General features: G+C 43.7%; 1 protein-coding gene across 1 annotated transcript; it reads left to right on the top strand.

Annotated features, from left to right (window-relative positions):
- The first annotated feature begins 3965 nt into the window (after nt 1-3965).
- On the top strand, nt 3966-16977 carry GPR132 (G protein-coupled receptor 132). The gene is made up of 2 exons (XM_057416211.1): nt 3966-4095; nt 14291-16977. Exon 2 carries the CDS (start codon nt 14315-14317, stop codon nt 15410-15412), a length of 1098 nt encoding a protein of 365 aa, XP_057272194.1. The 5' UTR covers nt 3966-4095; nt 14291-14314; the 3' UTR covers nt 15413-16977.
- The last annotated feature ends 4797 nt before the right edge of the window (nt 16978-21774 follow it).

The following is a 21774-nucleotide window of genomic DNA, read 5'->3' on the forward strand; positions in this document are numbered from 1 at the left end:
GCCAGAGTTGTATATCATACCAGTGCAGGGGCACTTGTATAGTGCTTGGCCAGAAAAGCACAGAGCTGAGCAGACTCCAGCCCTCAGCACTTCTTAGCTGCTGGTCACTGCTGTCCTAGACAAACTCTTTAGCACTTTCCTGCCTTGCTTTTATCATTAAGCATCCTATACATGCAGCATAGAATCACAGAATAGTTAGGGTTGGAAAGGACCTTAAGATCATCTAGTTCCAACCCCGCTGCCATGGGCAGGGACACCTCACACTGAACCATGTCACCCAAGGCTCTGTCCAGCCTGGCCTTGAACACTGCCAGGGATGGAGCATTCCCCAGACGTGTCTGCTGCTCAGTCCCGTTCAGTGTGCTGACAGGTGACAAGAGAAGAGCCAGATATTTGGCTTTTTCCTACCAAAACCCATACTTTCAAGGCCCTCTTTTCATTTGCTCATTTTCCACACTGCAAAATTTAAAGCAAATAATTTTCCAAGAAAAATGGGCTTTAGTTGCTTACAAAAAAATAAGACACACAATTGTGCAAAAATTGTCTTCTTGGGTAAACTTTTGCAGAGCTGTTATGGGAGTGTGACTTTGTTCATTTGTACATGGACATAGAAGAGGCAGATGATCTGAGGTTTCTGCCATTCACAGATTCTTGGTGGTCACGACCACAGGAAGACAGCATTAATGGTATTTTCATGTGCAGTGGAACGGAGAAATGCCAAATATCCTACCAGCTTTTCCCTTAACTGTTTTTAAATTAAAAAGGAGAGTGAAAAACTCAGTCTGAAAGTCTTTCAAAGACATTGGACCCCATCAGTCTTCCACAGGTATTTCTGTTTACTGCCCAGTGGTGCACAAGCATTTTTACTCTCATAGTGCTGTGAAAATCCCCCCAAAAGATGTGTGTTATGCAGCAGGGAGTTAAAGAAATTTGGACTCTTTCCTCCCCTATTCTTTAGATGGTCTCTGAACCCCAGTAGGAAAATGACAAAGAGTGCAGAGAATATATCTCATATGCAGCTTACCTTGCTTAAATGTACCACACTGAAGGCAACTATCTAAACAGAGCCCAGCAGTTAAAAAGCAGAAGGAAAAATGCTCAAAATTACCCAATCTAAACTCATGGATGCTCAAAGAAACATTTCCATTTACTTCAACTGGATTTAGACAAAGGCCAGAGGGTTTCTGCCTTCTGCTATAAATGGTTCTTTACCTGATTTTTTTTTTTCTCCTTGGGCATGACATCAGTAAAATACAATTCAGGCCAAAATTTATATTGCTGTACTGCTTGTATTATCTCTACTGAATGCAGACTAAACTTACTTGAAATGTTTGGTTTATTTTTGCCACCCACGGAAGCGCTAACTCTGTTTTTATCTCCAGTCACAGAAGATCTTGTCAAAAGTTTCTGAAAGCATCTTCCAATGTGAAATCTTGGCATCAGTCTTCAGCTTGCTAGGGCAATGATTGTGGGTGATGCTGACTGAGGCCGTATTACTAACAGAAGCATGAAGCAGCAGTGACTCTAAATAGTAATGCTTTTTCAGGTCTGTCTGGAAGATTCAAGGGCTCAGAGATGTGTTGTCTTCCATTTCTCTATGGAGGACCACACAATTTTCAGTATTTCATCATAAAATCTAGTTGGCAAATGCATACATGTCTCTGAATATCCTAACCCTGTATGAGTGTGAGCAAGTAAGCATCACAGAGGGCATAATCTGGCATTGTACAACTGACTACACCCAAATGAGAACTGTGATCTGGTACATTAGAAATACCACAGAGGAGCTCACTGGTCCCTATGAAAGCTCCAGTTCTACAGGATGGACAGCACTCTGCTCTTTTCTGTCTCACATCTCTGAATGAAGATTGGCCATCTACACAGAGAAATAAGTCCTATTCATCTCAGAAACATTATTCCCACCCTTGTTTACAGTTTCCTTTTAGTTTTATATTGATGCAGAGGAGTATAATGATGAAATCATGAGTTTAGGGCAGTGCACAGACTGGGTCCAGCACTATGTCCAGCCAGGCTGAGCTTGTGCAGACAGAAATTTCACCTGTTCTTCTCTGCAAATGGAGCCTACTAAGCTGCCTCCAGGCTCTTTTTTCCCAGTTCCTTATGGCTCTGAGAATGATTTTATCTTCACAGACTCTTCCCCTGAAACCCTCTCTAGCAGAACTGGAACAAAGTGACTTTTTCACCCCAGAATGAAAGTACACACTAAGCATTTCTTTAATTTTACAAAAGAAATATTTCACTTTCAATACAGTTATTAAACGCAAATTCAGTTATCTGCTTGCCTTAGACTGCCACCCAGTTCCTCACTGTCCTACCTCAGCCCCCCAGCAATCTTCAAGCACTGACAGACCCTCATGGGGTGCTGCAAGCACCTTACCAGAGGTGGAATTAGTAGAAGTTGACCAGCAAGTTGCCTTCATAAATCTGTTCATAAGTGACTTTCACAGAGTCATACATAGCATCTGCAATGATGCATGGAACAGGTCTCACAAACAAGGTCTAGGCTGGCAACATAACATTGGGATCTTCTTCCTCCTTTGCCTAAAGCCTGAGCTAGGGCACTTGCTAAAGCTCACAGGCTCCTTCATATCAGTGCTCTTTGCCATTAATAAGCTCCTGCAAATGAACTCTTCCTCTCAAAGCTGTCAAAACACTATCTTATCTTCTTTAGCATTCTCAGCCTTTTCTAGCAAACTGGCACCAGAATGGTCTTTTCTTCATATCACCACCCCCTTCTATTGGGCTTTAATACCGTTCTGCATCCATTTAAATACCTAGCCATTTCATACATATTCAAGTGAATATATGTGTAGCACCCAGAGCAGGTATCTCCACTGTACAAAGAACAAGCATCTAAAGTGGGCATCCTGTTCTTGACAGGGCCTGGCAGCCCAAGTTCCTTGGTCTCTTGTTCCTCCAGGGCACATTAGCACACTGATGAAGGAGTACACCTGGAATAGGAGCCCAAGAGATGAAAATTCTGGTCACAAATGGAGTCTGGCAGTTACAAGAGTTGAACCTACATTTTCTCACCCGTGCCACAAGTGACAGAATTTGAAAGGAATCGCTCCCCTTGTTAAGGCTTTCTTTTCTCTTAGCTAATCTTCTGACTGCACTGCTCAGCCTCGGCAGCCAGCCATAGCAGCTCATTTTGCCAAGGTTACACATACCCAGCAAATAGCCCAAGCATACCTATGCATGTCTCCCACCTCTGCTGGCACAGCAAGAAAGATAGATTAAACAGAAGCTGAAGTCAAACAGCAACAGCCCAAAGTCCCCCCAGCCAGGCTGTGTTATCTGGGTTGACACAGAGAGGCAGGAAGCATTGCTCTTCTCATGGGCCACCTCCTAAATGCAGCTGTGGTTGCCAAGCCACTGACTTGTGAAAAGCAGCAGCCACATACGGCTGCTCAAGCCCACTGTGCAGGAGCATGGGTGCTATTTCATATCTGAAAGCAGTACAGGGAACAGCATGGGAGCAGGTTGTTTTAGAGACTTCTCAAAAGCTTTGACTTTGCAGAAATGTTGAATAAACTCTGATACCCTGTGTGCTCTGCTTGGTAGTAACATCTCAGTGCCTGGTCTGCATTTACACACAGATCCACCATCACAATGCATTTCTCCCTTCTGTCTTCCTGATAATTCCATATTTTCCTGTTCTGACCATTTGGTTTTTCACTTTTCTTACTATCCTTCACGTTGAGTAACTAGTAAATAATTTCTTCTGCCTCTTTTCACTCTTTCAGTATATTTTCAGGTGCAGATCTTCCCCAAAGATATTCTTTACCATAGATGTCTTTATCCAGTCACTTTCTCAAATGGTGGCAGGACTAAGATTTCCAAGGCTGGGGTATTCCAATCACAACCCTATCTACAACTGTGCACCTAACTACAAGTGACACACTTTGGGAGCCTGATGAAGTCATCAGCAGACCACTTTCTTTCAGCTCACACTGCTTATGACTGTTCACGGTATCATTAGTAACTTCCTGCAGTGTTTACAGAGCAGCCTGTGGGTACAGCATGAGTTGGAGCCCTTCATCGACTCCTCTGCAAAAGCCAGATTAAAAATAGGTAAGAGATTTCTGTCCCTGAGGCAAGGCATTATTTCTACTAAGCACTATTCTGCTTTGTTCTGCTTGATTACTACTTCTCTGTGCTGTGCTTTTGTGCTTCAGAAATGTAGGCTCTGTTGATATTTCACCATAGTCTAAACCTCCTGTGATTGATACAACAGACATAAAGCGTTGTTGGGTCTGTATTAATTAGAGTTCATTGCAGTTGATGGAATCCTTGCTACCTGTTTTCCTTACGAATTCCCTTTCCTATAAAAAATATGTTTCTCTCTTACAAATCAATTTTAGTTCCTGTAAGGGATAGATGATAATTAGGACTGAAGGATTTTGGCAGGATACAGGTGGCTGTTAGGTCAGATTTAACCATCCCTGCAAAGCATGAGACGTGCTATGTTAGAAACACAAATGCTGGGCTTCCTTCTCTCCATAAGGAGAATTCGCAACCAGCCTTTCCTCTCATCTTTAATCTGCTGGAAAAGCAAGACAGGTATTTTACTATGATGTTTACCTGCTGGCCTATAGTGACTAAGTGGATACACTACATTTCTTCTTTTTCTCAGTCTTTTTTTACACGCCACTGCTGAACTTTGGCACTCAGAAATGCGGAGTCTAAGTTAAGATTATTCTTTTTTGTCAAATGTTTTGGGAGTCAACTTGTTTCTCTGAGACTTCAAAATACTGGGACGATGCCTGATGCTCTCCTCTGTAATCCAAAGACCTTGCTTTTAAATGAAAGCTGATACTTCTTTGCATTTAGTGTAGCTGTTATTTCATGTAGTAGCTGCAGCTTTAAGGAGACCACAAGTCTTGTCATAAAGTCACAGGCTGGTAACAGCAATCACACCACACTGGTAGGTGGTGAAAATGAATTAGTTTGAGTTCTTTCCTCTAAGACTTTAAAGAAGCCTACTTTTGCTTTGAGACATTCTGAGATCGGAGAGGATCCTTCCTATGCCAAATAAGATTTAGCAAAGGGTAAACAGCCAGGGTGACTAGTCAGCTTGATCAAACTTAATTTAGTTTTTCATAGGGTCTTCTTAGATGGTTTTCTTTTCCTTGTTACCTTCCTGTCCTGGGTTCAGCAGTAGCAGTCATGTTTCTCCTTCTTGGTAGCTGGTGCAGTGCAGTGTTTTGACTTTCATCTTGGGAACAGAGCTGATAGCGATGTTTTGGTTTGGCCAAGGACTTTGTGAACCTCATGCTCTGCCAGGGAGGAGGGGAAGCCGGGAGGAAGCAGAGACAGGACACCTGACCCAAACTGACCAAAGAGGTATTCCATACCACAGCACGTCATGCCCAGGATGTAACTGGAGAGATAGCCGGAAGGGCTGGGAGACTGCAGGGTTGGAGGAGGTATGGGTCGGTGCTTGGTCAGGCTGGGGGGGGGGCAAGTTATCGGTTGGCTGGTGGTGAGGTGTTGTATTCTCTTCCCTTGTTATTTCCTTTATCATTATTATCATTGGTGGTAGCAGCAGTGATTTGTGTTATACCTTAGTTACTAAACTGTTCTTATCTCAGCCCATGGGAGTTGCATTCTTTTTGACTCTCCTCTCCGTCCCTCCAGGAGCAGGGGGAGGGCAAGAAGGGGGGAAGTGAGTGAACGAATTGCCTGACTGGGTTTAAACCATGACACTTCCCCATTTGTTTGAGTTTGTGTTGCAACAGAAAGCACTACAGATGATGGCTACTGACTTCTCTTGAATTTTTAACATAAAGTTTGCTACTCTGGCAAAGACCAAGGAGCATCTAGGCTTGGTTTTAACCCCCTCTTCCCATAATTCCATTTATATTGGCTGCTGCCCATAAACCAGCAGTTCCTTAATTTCCAGCAACCTCATATGGGAAGGGGAAAGGGGAGGGAAAAAAAACGCCACACACTAGTTCTGCTCTTTAGCACTCAATGGGCAAGGCTAATTTTCTTCTGAGGGCTCTCCCAGAGTTCTGTACACAGGACACTATTTTTAAACAAATACTCAGTCTGAATTGAGCACCCCCTCTGTACAGCTTTCTGCCTGAAACTGCAGACAGCTCTTTCAAGCTCAGCATTTCCCATGTCTCTTTGGGAGACACTGATCTTGTAGCCTCATCATGATCACATAAACAGCATTGCCATCAAACTAGAAGTGCCTGAAGGCAGCATTTCACCTGTCTCAGGCTGCCCTGACAATGCTCAGCTCCACTTTGGAACAGAAATGGAAATTTCACAGCTCTGTACAGAATTTTTTGGCTATCCCATCCAGGTTCCTTTATTTCTGTATACAAGAGGCTATAAAAGTGCATGTAAGCCAGTGGTTTTCAAACCAGAAAAGCTGGGAGTGGGGAAGTGGACAGCAGTATTGCTGCAGTTACAAAGAGGGTCATGCCACTGCTCACATTAGCAGTGGCTGCTCCCAGTGCAGCAGGAATGTGGCTGGAGTGGCAGCTTCAGTAACTGCTGTGCCAGACAGTATGAAGACAAGTTTCTGTGGCTGCTTTCTGACTTAGTGCCTGTGCATCTGGCCTGAGTTCAGCACAAGCTCAGGTTTGGCTTGCTTGCTTTCTTTTTGTTGATCCTCAGTGCAAGCCTAATGTGCTTTCAGTGTGCCATGGGTTACAATTAGCAATGAGCAGTTCAGTGTAGCTCCACCTGGCATTTGTTTTATCTCCTTTGACCCTTTTCCACCCCTGCATAGACTCAAATGCCTGTCCAAAAGCTGCTGTCCCGACCGCTGCTGGCTCCAGGGTTGCTGTGCATGTCTCACACATAGAGCTAGGACAGGTCTGGCAGGGTTTAGCAGACAGAACACCTTCTCGCATCCTTCTGCCACATTATTGCCTCCTGAGTGAGATATGCCTCCCTGGGTGAAAACCACTGCTTTAAACTGAACCGCTGGAGGAACACTATTTTGACTTAGCTCTCCCTCTTATACTGGACCTACAACAGAGCACTGGAGGAGAAGGAGGTGGTCAAGGATCCTACCATACTGACAGAAATCCCATCATCCTTACAGCTACCTCCTGTAGAGCACATCAGACTTGACAGAGTCTGTCTCAGACTACAGCTACTTTGATCTCATCCACCTTCATGAATGAAGGCTATTTTTAAAGCAGGGTATTTAGTGCAGATAGATACTACCAAACACATCTGAAGTTCAGACCTGGCTATTGGTGATGCAGAGCATGTGACAAAAACATTCTACAAGAAACAAATATCCTGCTGTGGATCTGGAGTCCATAAACACCAAAGGTCCAGTACTAAAACTGAAGTGGAAAGTGAAGTGGGTTGTATCACTGCACAGTCGAGCAGAGGCTGACTGCAGCAGAAAGCTCTGAGAGGAGTGAGAAATTCAGAAGAGGGTCTATCAGAAACAACATATGATTCCGATATTCCTAAAGAAACACTCCTTGAGGAATAGCTGATAGCTGGGATTTTTACGTTAATGTCTTCCAGGGTAGACTCTAAGAGTACCAATGAAGAACGAGCTGCCCATTGAGATACATGTACTAATAGCTGGAAGAGATTGCAGCTGAGGATTCAGAGAAGACACTACAGGAGACTTAGCATTTATGAGTGGGCTTGCAGAGATGTCAGAAACATGTAAGGTCAAAGAGGAATCTTTGAGCATCACAGTTTTTGCTGGTATAACTAAGATCTTGAGGGGAAAACCCTGCCACTATGTGAACTGGCTAGCTATAGAAGGTGACCTAGATGGCAAAAAAAGGAAAACTTTTAGTTCTTAGTTCTCCAACTGAGAACAAAACATAGGACAAGAAGGAACAAAGAAGTTTTCCATTTCATGGTAAATGGAAAAGAGGAAACATTGGTGTCTGAGTTCAGAGCACTTGTAAAGGCCGTCTTTAACTGCTCTGTTAAAAACAGGATTCTTTCACGTGCAGAAGTGTCATGGGTGCATTGTGGTTTTCACAAGACTTTGCAGATCTCACTTGCTGAGACACATTCACTTTAGAGGCGAAACTAACTAGACCTCTCAGTGACAAACAATATGTCAGTGAGGCCAAGTCTGGCAGGTCACAAAATTATTTTGGGCCTCTTTTTGCTCTGCTTTTCCCCAGCAATCTGTTTAGTATTGACGATGCTACCGGCAGCCATGCAGCTCCTGCACAGACTCACAAAGGCAGTGCCAAGACTAGTAGGTCCCTTGTAGGAGAGAGATCATTAAGGCTCTTTCCAACCCAAGAATTCTATGAATCTATGATTTGTGGATCTCCTGGGACAGCAGTGGTTTGAAAAACACTGACTGACTTGGGACAGCGGGAGAGAAAGCATCAGTAGGAAGGCAAAAGGCAGGAGTGAACCATGGCAGTGCAGAGACCACATATTGGGAAAGACAGGAGATGATAGGCTGGCAAGATGTGACCAAGCCAGCAATGGAGGACAGAGCCTGGTCAGGGCGCAGCAGCATCAGGCCAACCACATGCAGGACACAGCCCTTGACCATTATAAAAACAAACCAATATAGGGAAACAAACAGAACCATTGGCCAGCCACAATCCACAACCAACTTAGAAACAAGTGAAGAAACTTACCACGAGGTAGGATAACTGCATGTTCACTAAAACATATACCCTTAACCCAGCTCTGATACAATGACATTGCTCTGTTCATGTGCGGCAGCGATCGCCTGAGCTCCCCAGAGCTCTGTGGGTCCAGGAGCATAGAGGTGCTGGGCACCACTGAAGGGCTATGGCAAGCCACAGGCATGGCTGTGCCATTCCCACTCTGACCATCTGGCTTACCTGAGACGTGATAAAACCGAATGTTCACACCTCTGGACATGACATTCCTCCTAGCAGGAACAAGTGTCTCTCTTGGATACAGGGTGTCTGTGGCTATCCTTCACCTGCTCATACATGGACTCGAAGGCTCTACTTAGGCCTTGCATTGGTTCAAGTGTCACACGTAGCCAGCTGCTGGCATTCACCAAAGGGAGAGAAGAGATGTATGGCCTCAGTCCGGAAATCTCTAGCAACCCCAGGTAGACAGTTGCTGCCCTGGAGACGCTTTTGAGTCATGACAGTCTGGGGTGAAAACAGCTCTAGTACAGGCCATTCTGTGGCTCCTAGTGTGTTTCTAACTGCAGGTGCCAGAGGTTTGGCAGGAGTCTCTTGTCTGAAGGCCTGGATGGCTAAGGCCAAGAAGAAGGAGGAAACATGTCCACAGGTAGGTGCTGGGGAGATCCTGATCCTGAAATCTAAAGGATGACTTTTTAAGGGTTGCACCTGTGGGTTTGAATATAGGTCTCAGTGCTTCTTTGTTTAGCCACTTGAGGTCAGATTTCCCTTAAATCTACCAATTAGACACCCTGAGCTCTAGCAGTGCTCCAGCATGGCCAGATCTCCTTGCTTTGTAAAACCAGCCTGCTCCCTGATACCCCAGTCTGCTCTTTCAGGAGTCCAGAGCAGTGTCAAACCTTGGTGTCAAATATGCTGGCATTCAGCTATGCTCTGACCTCCAGAAGCATCCTGGGATGGGTCAGAGAAACTGTGCATCAGAATCCCTCCGCTCATCTCCTTCTTCCAAGACTTCATAGTTCCAACATAAGCCAGCAAGAAAGTCTGTTAGCTTTCCAAATGAGCCAGTCAAGTAACAGAAGACTTATTTTAATAGCCCCCACTGCCAAAGCTGCCAGTCCAGCTGTGACAGCTTTAGGGAGGCATCAAGCATGAAGGCCTGTTGGTTGTGTCTGTGAAGAAGGAGTGTGAAGAAGAGGAAGTGAATCAGCACAAAAGTCTCCAGTCTTGGGGTTGCTCTTAGGTGTTCACTTTCACTGCTGCTGCTCCAAACCCTATGCTTTCCTCAGCCTCAGACTTGACAGGCTTTATAGTTAGCCCCAAATTTATGATGGCCTTTCGGGCGTTCCTGATAGCTTCCTGGCCATGAAGCCATTCCTTTGGCTCCAGGACCTTTTCTAGACAAGCTGGTAGGTACCAGGGAGTAAATCTGCCCTACAACAGCCACTCTCTGATGCTCTCAGACTAAAAAACTTTGCTATGTCCAAAAGTCCCGAAATCATGAGTCACAGCCTCTGAAGCATAAGACTAAGGAAAAAAGTCCACTGGTACAGGGTGATTTTGCAGTCTATCTTTCACCTGTGAATTTCCTTTATCTACTGTATCTGACAGGAAGTTTACCTGCTTTTAGATGTGTTGAATAAGATTGTTTTAAACCCTGCAGCAGGACCTTTCTTTTACACATTTCTCTCTTACCCATCTGTCATTCTTGTCTTCTGAGCAGTCTCTCACCAGGTACTATAACACACACAATTTATGGAAGGACCACTATTTTAAGTCGGGTCCTTTGTCAACCCTGAATTATAACAATTCATTGCTCATTTTAGCAAAATAGTACATTTAGTTGTACATTGTGGGAAGGGGAAAGTGGATGTGTGGATCTACATAAATGCCCACACATGGGTATTTAAAATCTCTAGTTGCTGAGAGATCTTCTCTATGAATCAGAAGATTAATCAAACACCTTCCTCTCATCAGAAATGATTGCTGACTTCCCCTCCTGAAAGGCAGATGATGAATATATTCTATCTCCCAGCAGATATGTTTTTATGTAAGATTTATTGTATCTGCAGTATAGAGTTAAATATTAAAGCTGTATACCTAATCCCAAGGTCTTGCTGCTTCCTTACAGCAGCTAATTTCAGCCTACAAATGCTCCATAACTTGTTTTAAGCAGGAGGCTGCCTAGATGTCTTTCTTGTTTCTCGAGAGTCTTCTCCACTGCTGCAGCAGCCAGGGAGCATTCAAAAGAGGATAAAACTCAAGCAGAAGTCTAGCAAATACAAGAAACTTACCACTCTCAGGAATCATGTGGAATTTTTGTTTTTCCTGACTAAGCATTTAATCTGCTTTGTACCATGTTTATTTGTCTCTACATTCAAATCCCATCAGCGGTTTGTTTCCAATCACGCTAGCATGAAGGTAGATATTTTAAGATGGAGTTGTGCTCAGGCTGGATTCCCAGTATAGTTCTATAACTTTAATCTACCCTTTTTTCTCTACAGAGTTTAGAAACAAAATATTTTCAAAATTATATATTGTATTCTATTATTCGAGTTTCAAAATGCATTGCTTCAAATCCCACTATCTTTTGTGTGTCTGCTGGGTAGACTAAGAAGAGCCATTGTTGCTTTTCCTTTGTATGCTGAGACTTCCTTATAGGAGTGGCTTCATCTACTAATTTGTTTATTTCTAATGGAAAAACAAACAATTTCAATCACAGAAACAAAAAAGCCAATTCACTGACTTGCTGGGCTAACGGGTCATAATCTATTTTTATTCACAAAGATACCACAAATATTTTTCATACATTCAAGATCAGCAGAGCAAATAATCCACAGCAAATTTCTCACTTTCTATTAAAGTTAACAGACACAAGTGCTAGTGGCCAGAAAGTTTAATTGTCCATAAATTTCACAGGCAAGTAATGTAGGTTCTGCATAAGAAGAAAATCCCAGGTTCATAAGAGGGGTGATATTGCTGGTGATGAGTACTTTGTAGGTGGTGTATCTCTCATATCTGGGAATTGATGTCTTACAGTACTAGATTTGAGGGGTCAGACTGACATCATGTTAGCACTCGTGTGAAATACTTACAATACTGCATGCTACTAAGGAAAGCACACAAAACCCCTAGGGAGAAACTCAGATCTAGTTTCATTGTGGGTTAATTTATGCTTCAAAATATGTAAATTGTTGCCCTTTCCAAACACTGGGGATGGAAGGAAGGTGTGAAAATATGGTTCATTTTTATCTTAACCATTATAAGCATGGAGCTTTTAAAAATTATTCCTAATACCCACACAAACCTCTCAAAACTTTCAGCTCTAACAATAATCCTTGGCATAGAAGGATGATCAGAAAATTATAGGAGGATGAAAAATATATTAAATAATATGTTGCACTGATGTAGTTACACTCATGTTATGGATTTCACTGTATCTTTTTTCTCTTCTGTCCCCCTGTATCTCAGGTGAATCCACCCAAAGACTTTCAACCAGCTCTCTGTTCAGATACTGTTCTTTTTTTGATTTCTCCCTCTTTTCCATGCAACTATATCTTCAGTTTTCTACTTCTCCTAATAGGGGTAGTTTTATCACTGCAACTTCTCTATTGGAAATTGAAACAGTTTTTCATTAGCAGTTTATAGACAAATGAAGGCAAAAAAACCAAACAAAAAAAACCAAAAAAAGCCTTTTGCTTTCCCCCTTGTTTTCACTTCCCTTTTTACCCCTCAGTGTTAGTGAAAACACTTCAGCCTCTTGAGGGAAGACCAGATATTATTGCAATTGGCCCAAATGAGCAGCAAGACCCATCAGTCAAGTCTCTGCACCTCCCAGGACCCTTTTCTGCTTCATTTAGGGACCAGACTCCAGGAAAGATCTTTACATTCACTCTGAAGTTATAAGCTCTAAGCTGACACACTCACGAAAGTCCACAGACTTTTCAAACTTAGCAGTGGCATTTCAAGGCAAAAGAACTGAAGAGAGTGATGTGGCTAGAGCTGCTGCCCACCTCCATGTGACCCAAATGGCCAGCTGCTTCAACCAATCACTAAAACTGCTCATCACAAATATTAGCAGAAAATGAACCCTGAAATGGTAGGTCGTTGTTGTTTTAATTAGCTGTGTAATTATTATTATTATTTATTTGAATGAGTATCTCAGACGCAGGATAGCCTTCTCCAGTCCTGCACCAGTGTGGGTGCAACCAACGACAGAGTGCTCACAGATAACCAGCTGCCTCTTTAGATAAAGCAGTTATGAATGCTTAGATAAAACAGTTACGAATGCTCTATTTGAGAGATGTGGGAATACATCCATCATGGCCCAGCCACCACAGAAGACAGAACTTGCAATCTTCTGATCTGAGCCAAATATCAACACAGCAAACTCTAAAGGCCTGAGGAGAAGATAAAAGTGTGTGTTCAGTCACAGAGTGGTAACGTCACAGGGAGAAGTTTCATAAACAGTCAGCTGAGTGCCGCTTTCTGGTATTTAGTTTGATGAGGAAACCTCCTGCAGGCCTCAGGAGCTGAGCAGAGAGAAGTGAAGCTCAGAAGTCGGGCTAGATGCAGTGGCCAGGGCCAGAAGACTCTTCACTGGGCAGGGAGAGAGCTAGGAGAAGGTGTGATAGGGGAGCAAATGGATGACCCCCTCTCCCCCTTCCAGATACGAGGCTGGGACATATTCCTGGATCCTTCCCAGGCTCCGGAGCTGACAGGCCAGACCTTCAGGAGAGTCATTCAGCTCATGCTTTTTTTCTCCAAGTGTAAATTCACACCTATGGCTGCACTTTGTCAGCTGGGGCTTTGAGCTTGGCAGCCAACAATCATTTAAGCATGAAGGTCTCTGCAGCTCAGCCTCTGCCATGTGCCTTAGGCTGTATGCCAAAAGCCAAGGAAAGAAGAGCATGCTCCAAGCAGGCAGCTTAAAAAGCCACAAGCATCTCCTTCCTGACGCTCACTCATGGGTGCTAAGCACAGGAAGGAGACTTGGAGCAAAGATGGAAGGAAGGAGGTAACAGAAGGAGGCAAGAGAAAGAAACATTGGGAACCATGTGTCTACAGAAAAACTTTTCTACCACTTCCTTCCTGCCCCGCACCATTGTCAGCTGCACTGGGGGAAGCATGCCTTCACACAACAAGCACAAACAGCAGGCACAGGCACTGCAGAAAAGAGAATATGAAGACAAACACAGGGTTAAGGGACATATGCAAAGCCTGGGAGAGGGGGAAAAAACAAACCTTCAACCACTCTTGACGGCTTTTTTCTTAAGGTGCCTGGCATAGACAGCCGCTGAGATGGCGTGTAACTGTGCGGTGTCCCTGACACCAGCTGCCTCATGTACAAGTTGTAGTCACCTGCTGTGCTTTACCATAGAAGAGGTCTTCAAGACCTCTATGGTATGCAGGTGTACAGCAGCTCTCACACTGGTCAAGCTCTCACATGCCACATCCCAGAAGATGTTTGGGCAGAGAACTACTGCTGGCCCTGAAATCAAGAACCCTTTTTTATCCCCCCTACACAGTAGCTCAGTAGGTGGCCCGGAGCGCCTGTCCCCAAGACAAGCATCCCACTTGTTCCCCTGGTGCCCTGTTGGCACCTAAGGGACTGTAACCTTTATTGACATACTTTTACCTGATGCAAATGCTAACTTTTCGTCTTGTCTTCTGATTCTCAGGAAACACCAGCCAGAAAAAGAATAATGGAAAATTGTACAGACACAAATAAGAGCTCCATTTGCACAGGAATTCCCTACAAAGACAGCAAGACACTTCTGGTTGCTGTTTACAGCATTGTTTTTGCCATAGGCCTTCCAGCAAATTGCTTAACTTCCCTGCTTACATTCATACAAATCCAAAGGAATAAAGTAATTGCCATCTACATTTTCAGTTTATCATTGTCTGAGCTGACGTATTTAAGTACCTTGCCTCTCTGGATTCTCTATGTGCAAGATGATCACCAGTGGACTATGGGTGAAAAAGCTTGCAGAGTAACAGGATTCATCTTTTTCTGCAACATATACATCAGCATTCTGCTTTTGTGCTGCATTTCTGTGGATCGTTATGTGGCACTGGTGTATGCTCTGGAATCAAGGGGGAGAAGAGGACAGAAAAAGGCAATCATAATAGTGTTTTTTCTCTTTGCTGTGGTTACAATAATCTATGTTCCAGTATTTTACATGGAAGATAATCCAGGTAGTAAGACCTGCTTTGAGACTTTGCCCCTTGACATAAAACTGGCTTCTTTCAGCTTTGCTAGATTCTTATTTGGATTTGCCATACCTTTCACAATCCTCATTTTCACAAACTATAAAATTTTCCAAAGTACTAAAACAAGCAGCAGCTTGACTTGTCGGCAAAAAGCCAAAGTGAAGTATCTGGCTATTGCCATCATTATCATTTTCCTGATGTGTTTTGCTCCCTACCATGTGGTACTGATAATAAGATCCATATACTTCATGTTTCATCAAAATTGCTCATGTCCATTTGAAGAAGACATCTATTCAGTTTTTACAGTATTTCTGTGTTCAGCCACTGCAAACAGCATTGCTGATCCAATCATCTATGTGCTGGTTAGTGAAAACGTCAGAAAAGACTTTTATAGGAGTCTGAGAAGATGGAGATTGAACTCATCCAGGCTAAATTCATCCATTAATCACAAGAGCGACAGCATAAAATGGAAAATGTCAAAAGAATCACAGGAAGGAGGGGTAAGAGAAGAAAAAAACAAAGAAATAACAGATTCATCTGACATTCAGAAAACCTGCAATAGTGGCAAAGACCAAGAAGGTGGAAGCTAGCAGTTAGCTCCTGGCACAAATAAGTTGTTCCCAACACCAGCTGCAGGATGCACACTGCAACACGCAACTTACATGCTGATGTCCGTAGGAAGTTTTGCCACAGCACATAGACTAGCAGCTCCTTGAGGATGCTATGGAAGAGATACTTCTTATTTCTGCTTGTCTCCTACAATAAGGTTTGCCCACCAGTATCATTGGTGAAAACATTGCTTTGCTAAGGACATGTGGAATAAACAACATAATTTACTTTGACTCACACTGAAATCTTAAAAACTTATTTTGGGTCTGGTTCTTATTCATATGAATACAGAACCAGTTTTATCTTCTCAGCTGGACCAAAAAATATACCTGCTGAGGAGAACATGTAAGGCCCATTTTTGTGGTTGAAATGTTTAGTTCTTGAGGAGGTACATATTCAGATTCTCGTACACATACTCTGTTGTTAACGTTTGTGGTTAACCAGTGGAAAATATTAAAACTGAGGAAGTCTTTCAACAAGAGCCTTGAAAACATTCCTAATACTTCAGTAGGCAGCTTTATCTACCTTGCACATTCTGGGAAGAATTAGAGGGCAAAACAGTGGCCTGGTAACACAGAACAACAGTACTTCTGTATTAGTCAAGATCCTGCACTGTCCTGAAAGTCTTAAAATGTACAGTTCTAATGCTTGATATTTTATGATTAGTAAACTTTTTGCAGTTAAATCTAGAATGCACAGAAGTACATAGAAAATTTTCACATTTCTAAGTGGAGTCAGGGACTTTTTACGTCAGTTCCAAACATTTGTTGAACTTGTGTTTCATTTCTGCTTAATCTTTCATTTCTGGCTTCCCTTTTGGTATTGATCCAACTTTTGCTGTGTAGAAGTCTGCACAAGAGTTAAGTGCCTTACTGACAAGGAAGGGCTGGCAGCATGGAGAACAGTCCCATTGCCCCAGAGAGGGAACTCCCTCAAACACACTGCTGGTGCACACATGACACTATGCTGGGGCAGATTGTGTTGTTGCTGCTGTCACTTTCACCATGAATAAATTATTGATAGTAGTTTCCTGTGCCTTGAAACCACAATTTAAAAAATAGGAATGATACAAAACTGGCAAGATCCATCTAAACAGCTTCTTCATATTTTCATGACATCAAAGTAAAACAGACAAAAATCATGAATCAATTGCATGTTTATTTGAGTACAAGTTTGTAAAGTGTTTTACAGCATCATTCTATCTGTAATGTTTTATTTCTGTAATATTTTAAAATTCTTATTAGTGTTCAAACTTCTGCATTAATATTAACCAATGTTAATGTAAACAGAATACTTGTTAATATGTTAAAATTGTCATAGATATTTCTATAGATTATGCTTTATTCTTATACACTTTTGGGAAAAAGCATTGTGCTAAAATGGCATTTCCTCCAGTTATTATATTTATGACATGTTTAATTTTTGCATTATTTAATTACTCCTCTTGCATCTACCTACGAAATTCTTGTGTCCGCAGATGTAGTTCACATAATATTTACTAAGAGATTGTTTCTTGGAAAAATGTAAAATTCTGCTGTGATGCTAATTAACGAATTCAGTTTTTCTCTTTTCACATGCATCCCAGAGATCAAACTCTCTAAGGTATCAAGGAGAGATCTACAAAGTGCTGAATAGCTGCAACTTTTCTGAAAATCAAACTTTCCGTTGCTGAAAATCAAACTTTTTTTTGTTAAAAAATTCAGCAGCAAGCATTGCTTGTAACAGCTCCAGTGAGCTCTGGTGATTAATCTTTGGAGACACATATGCAAACTGCCTTAACCTCTGGATTTTCATAGTCAAAATGTAAACTTTGATGAATAATAGTGGTGAATTTACAAGAAACCAAAGGTACAGACTTCTGAACTAATTGAAATGATGCACATTGAATATTCACCTCAATTAATTTAGAAATCTCTGTGATGTTTTTCCTCTGATATAAAATGAGTATCTTCAGAGTAATCACTATTGGAGCCCCAGGCCAGAGATGCGGGGGACAGGGATTAGAAGGGCCTGATGCAGAGTCTGTAATTCTTTTGTGTTGCCTAATTTATACGCTGTTCTCAATTACTATGTCATTATGCATCTTCTCTTAACAAAAATCCTTGGAGCTTGTTTGTTCAGATGCACTCTGAAACAAAATTCTTAGAAGTGACAAAGCCCTGAGCAGCCTGATCTAACTTGGATCATCTAATTAGATGATCTCCAGAGGTGCTTTCTAAAGTAAAATATTCTGTGTCAGGTTACTGCAGGGATTAGGAGTCAGGTACCAAGCAATGTATCCACAAGGGAAAGCTCCAAATCCTCACTTTTTTGGATAGACGGAAAAGCAGCTTTACATCTGAGTGATGACATTGAGAAATGCTATTGCATTGTTAAAATATCCCATCAGATGAACCAACTGTTTCTCATCTGATGAATTCAAACATGTGATCTGTTCTGTCACATAGTATCTGACTGTGCCTTACTGGCAAAGGAAAGGCCTCAGCACAGGGACACATGCTAGAGACGCAGCAAAGGACACTACTCAGGTCTGAGCAGATCTGAAGGGTGGATTGATCGTGTGGGTCTTTCCATCCTTTTCTCCTGCAGAACATTACCAGTGAGAATGCAAGGACTCCTTTGTGCTATAAAGAAAGGTTCACCTACTACATCATATCTGCAGTTTTCAACACAGCTACTTGGATCTGTCCCCTGACTTACTCATAGAATCAAAGAATAGTTAGGGTTGGAAAGGGCCTTACCATCATCCAGTTCCAACCCCCCTGCCATGGGTAGAGACACCTCCCACTGCACCCTGCTACCCGAGGCTCTGTCCAAACTGGTCCGGAATACCACCAGGGATGGAGCATTCACAACCTCCCTGGGCAACCTATTCCAGTGCCTCGCCACCCTTACAGTAAAGAATTTCCTCATTATGTCCAATCTAAACTTCCCCTGTTTAAGTTTTAACCCGTTACCCCTTGTCCTATCACTACAGTCCCTAATGAAGAGTCCTTCCCCAGCGTCCCTATAAACCCCCTTCAGATACTGGAAGGCTGCTATGAGCCCCTCGGTGGCTGCAGGGCACCTGGTCTGGTGCTGCAATCGGGCACAGCCTTAGCTTTCCTAATCTGGTCCCTAGCTTCCCGAACAACATCCCTTTATTCTTCCCAAGCCACCTGTCCTTACTTCCACCTTTTATAAGCCTCTTTTTTCCTTCAAATTTTCCTCAGCAGCTCCTTATCCACCCAGGGAGGTCTCCTGGCCCTCCTGATGCACTTCCTTCTGGTTGGGATGCGACACTCCTGAGCTTGCAGTAGGTGATCCCTGAGTATCAGAAAACATTCTTGGGCCCCCCTGCCCTCTAGGGCTATATCCCATGGAACCTTCCTAAGCAGGTTCCTGAAGAGGCCAAAGTCTGCTCTCTTGAAGCCCAGGGCAGTGAGCTTGCTGCACGCTCTTCGCACCGTCCTGAGGATCTCGAATTCGACCACCTCATGATCGCTGCAATCAAGGTGTGGAGCTGTTGCAGACCCCTCCTGAAGCAGGCAGCCCTGGACACACGCTGCTGGCACCACATCTTGTGCTGCCCTCGCAGCCTTCGCTGCGCATGGGGCGCAGGTTCTCGCACGGGCTCACCCGTGATGGGCACGGCTGGAGGACGTGGCTGGGCAGGGCTGAATCCCAGCCCCATGGACACATCCCGACTGCAGCACATGAGCACTGCTCAGGTCGCTCACTGACTGCTTGTGCGACAGGGAGGGAGCACAGGAGATGGCCCTGGCACATCTGGAGTTGGCCAGCGCAGCATTCAAACATTTTATTGATTATTTAAGCACCAAAGTGTGTCTCTGTCGTCTCAGGGGGTCACGTAACGATTGCCCAATGTCCCCCGTGAAGCTGCAGCCCCTTCAGGGCTCGTCCCCATCCCCTGCTCACAGCAGTCCTGGAATTCTGGGGTGATGTCACAGCCCACGTCACAGCGGCAACTGCCCGTGTCCAGACAACAGCACAAACCTTCACCCCTGACCCCACACTTTTCCCCTGCGCCCGCCTGCGCGCTCCATCCCTTCTGCCCTGTTCCTGCTCTGCCCTTCTGCCCTACTCCCAGCCCTTTTCATTTGTTCCCATCCCTACTGCCCTGTTCCCTGCACCTCGGGCACTGTATCTGAGCCAGCAAATGCAGACCCAAGTGGGGCTGGGCGAGGAGGCAATGGATGTGGACATGAAGGGGAGGAACCAATGGATGTGGACATGAAGGTGGAGGAGGACAAACTGATGGAGGTGGACGAACTGATGGAGGTGGATGTGGAGGGGATGGATACCAGCTGACGAGTGGCAAGGCAGCACGTGCCCCCCATCCACTGCTGGCAGTCAGGGTGGGCTGGCTGCTGCCGCGCTGGGGCTGGGGCTGTGTGTGACGTCCCCGCCGCAGGGACACGGTGCCCGGTGGCCTCATCCTGGCGGCACAAGCGCCACCACCGCGCTGCCCTGCGCTGCCTTCGGGACACTCGAGCCGAGTGTGATCACGTAGGGGCTGGCTCCCAGCCCCCCGCGGCAGAGTCCCGCTCTCCCCAGCACGTGGCAAACACAATGACCATCAGTAGCCTCACTGAAATGACCTTGTGCTGCTTGTTCCCAGGGCTGGCTGACAGGGGAGTTTTCATGCTGTTTGAAGTTTTCCTTCAAAGAGTTCCTGTTTTCCTTGAAGATTGCTGTTTTTTAAGAAGATTGTTCGTTTTCCATTAGGAGTTGTAGGTTTAGGTAGAATAGGTGTAGTTTTAGGAATAAGAGTTGTTCTTTTAGGTAGAATAGTTGTAGTTTTAGGCAGAAGAGTTGTGTCAGACATTCATAACATACCTGGGAGATAACTGGATTGCTGGTTATTTTAAGTGTGACTATGAAGCATGAAGTGAATAATTTCTGCCAATGAACTACAGCTGGCCAAACTAGGTTTTGCAGACAATATATCTGCTTTATTTGTTTATTCATCAATTTTATATTATTTCTAAAGAATCCATTTTTTAAGTAATTGTTTTGAATAACTCACTTATAAAACTCTATTCCTGCCTAAGAAATGTTTTCGTGTTCAGCACTGAATTCTACTTAAGGAGGATAGTTACACAAAACAGGCAAAACCAGATACAAATGAACTAAGGCTCTCTATGCATGACAAAGTTTCTTCTACAGTTGGTGGCCCTGTAGCTGATCTTGTTTATTCTCTGATATCGTGTACAACCCCATGCCAAATTTCTGTTGGCTGGTGAGTGATGAAACCTAACTCAGAATGAGGCTTTCAAAAACATCCACAGTCTAAAGGCTTTTCTTTGTGAGCATGCTGCCATCCTACAGGTCACCCTGGGAAATAATCTTTTAGGAAACATCCTTTATATAATGAAATTATGCCAAAGTTGTCTCACAGGCCAGAATACCTGTCCTGTTTTCAAACCAGCACAAGCCAAAGGTAGCAAATAAGGGTAGGGGGGATTGCATCAGAGAGGTGAAATCATGTTTTTAACCTCTTTGCTGCGCAGGCAAGCATACAGGTGGCAGCATCCCCAGAGATGGATCTTCCAGCATGCCTTCTGCAACTAGTGTCTAGAGGATGTGATACCTACCAGTGCTCTCTCCATCTCATCCCGCGGTGCTCCTTTTCTCCTGCACAATTAACCTTTCCACAGGAGAGGGCGCTTCTCACGATCTATTTCCACCAGGAGTGACGCATGGCCTAATCATGCAATCTTCAAGTGAAAGGAAAATGAACCATAAAAAAGAGAAATCTGTTACCCCAGATTAGACTATTATTAATAACAGATGTTAGTTGCTGTCATTATGAGCCATTGGTAAGAAAAAGTAGGACTCTAAATTCACTGTCTCATCAGTAATTCAGATCACTGAAAAAACTTTTAGGGTTTTAACCCTCCTATTCCTGTAAGAAATGCTCAGAGATAACAAATCAAAAACCAGCCTTGCAGACAGATGGAAAGTCTGCTGAGGAGAGATGATAAGCTATGTGGTAAGAAATTCACGAAACATCACATGAAAATCATCTACATGAGCAGCCTCAAAATAAGCCTTCTCGGTACGCCAAGAAATGATCCATCCTGTTCCACAGCCTCAGTCTGTGACAGGGCCCATGCATTTCAGCCCATGATCACAGAGAATCCCCTGCATGTTCAAAGGTCTGTCTTGAAATATTTTGATGAGGGAGGTGAAGAATCAAATTGAAGAGAGGTACTGTGGGAAAAGCATGTTGTATGATACACAAAGTTCTGAAAAGCCTTGTAAACACTAAGTTGCAGATGTTCTGAATGAGTGTGCAAATATTCGAGTGTTCAGAAAGTTACTTAGAAATGCCCCAGCT

The sequence above is a fragment of the Pezoporus wallicus genome, unplaced genomic scaffold, assembly GCF_028554395.1.
Source record: "Pezoporus wallicus isolate ANWC-B61680 ecotype Strahan unplaced genomic scaffold, APGP_CSIRO_Pwel_v1 scaffold_2146, whole genome shotgun sequence".
Lineage (NCBI taxonomy): Eukaryota > Metazoa > Chordata > Aves > Psittaciformes > Psittacidae > Pezoporus > Pezoporus wallicus.

Excerpts from the sequence above, each read along its gene's own strand:
- GPR132 (XM_057416211.1), top strand. The coding sequence starts at position 14,315 with ATGGAAAATTGTACAGACACAAATAAGAGCTCCATTTGCACAGGAATT.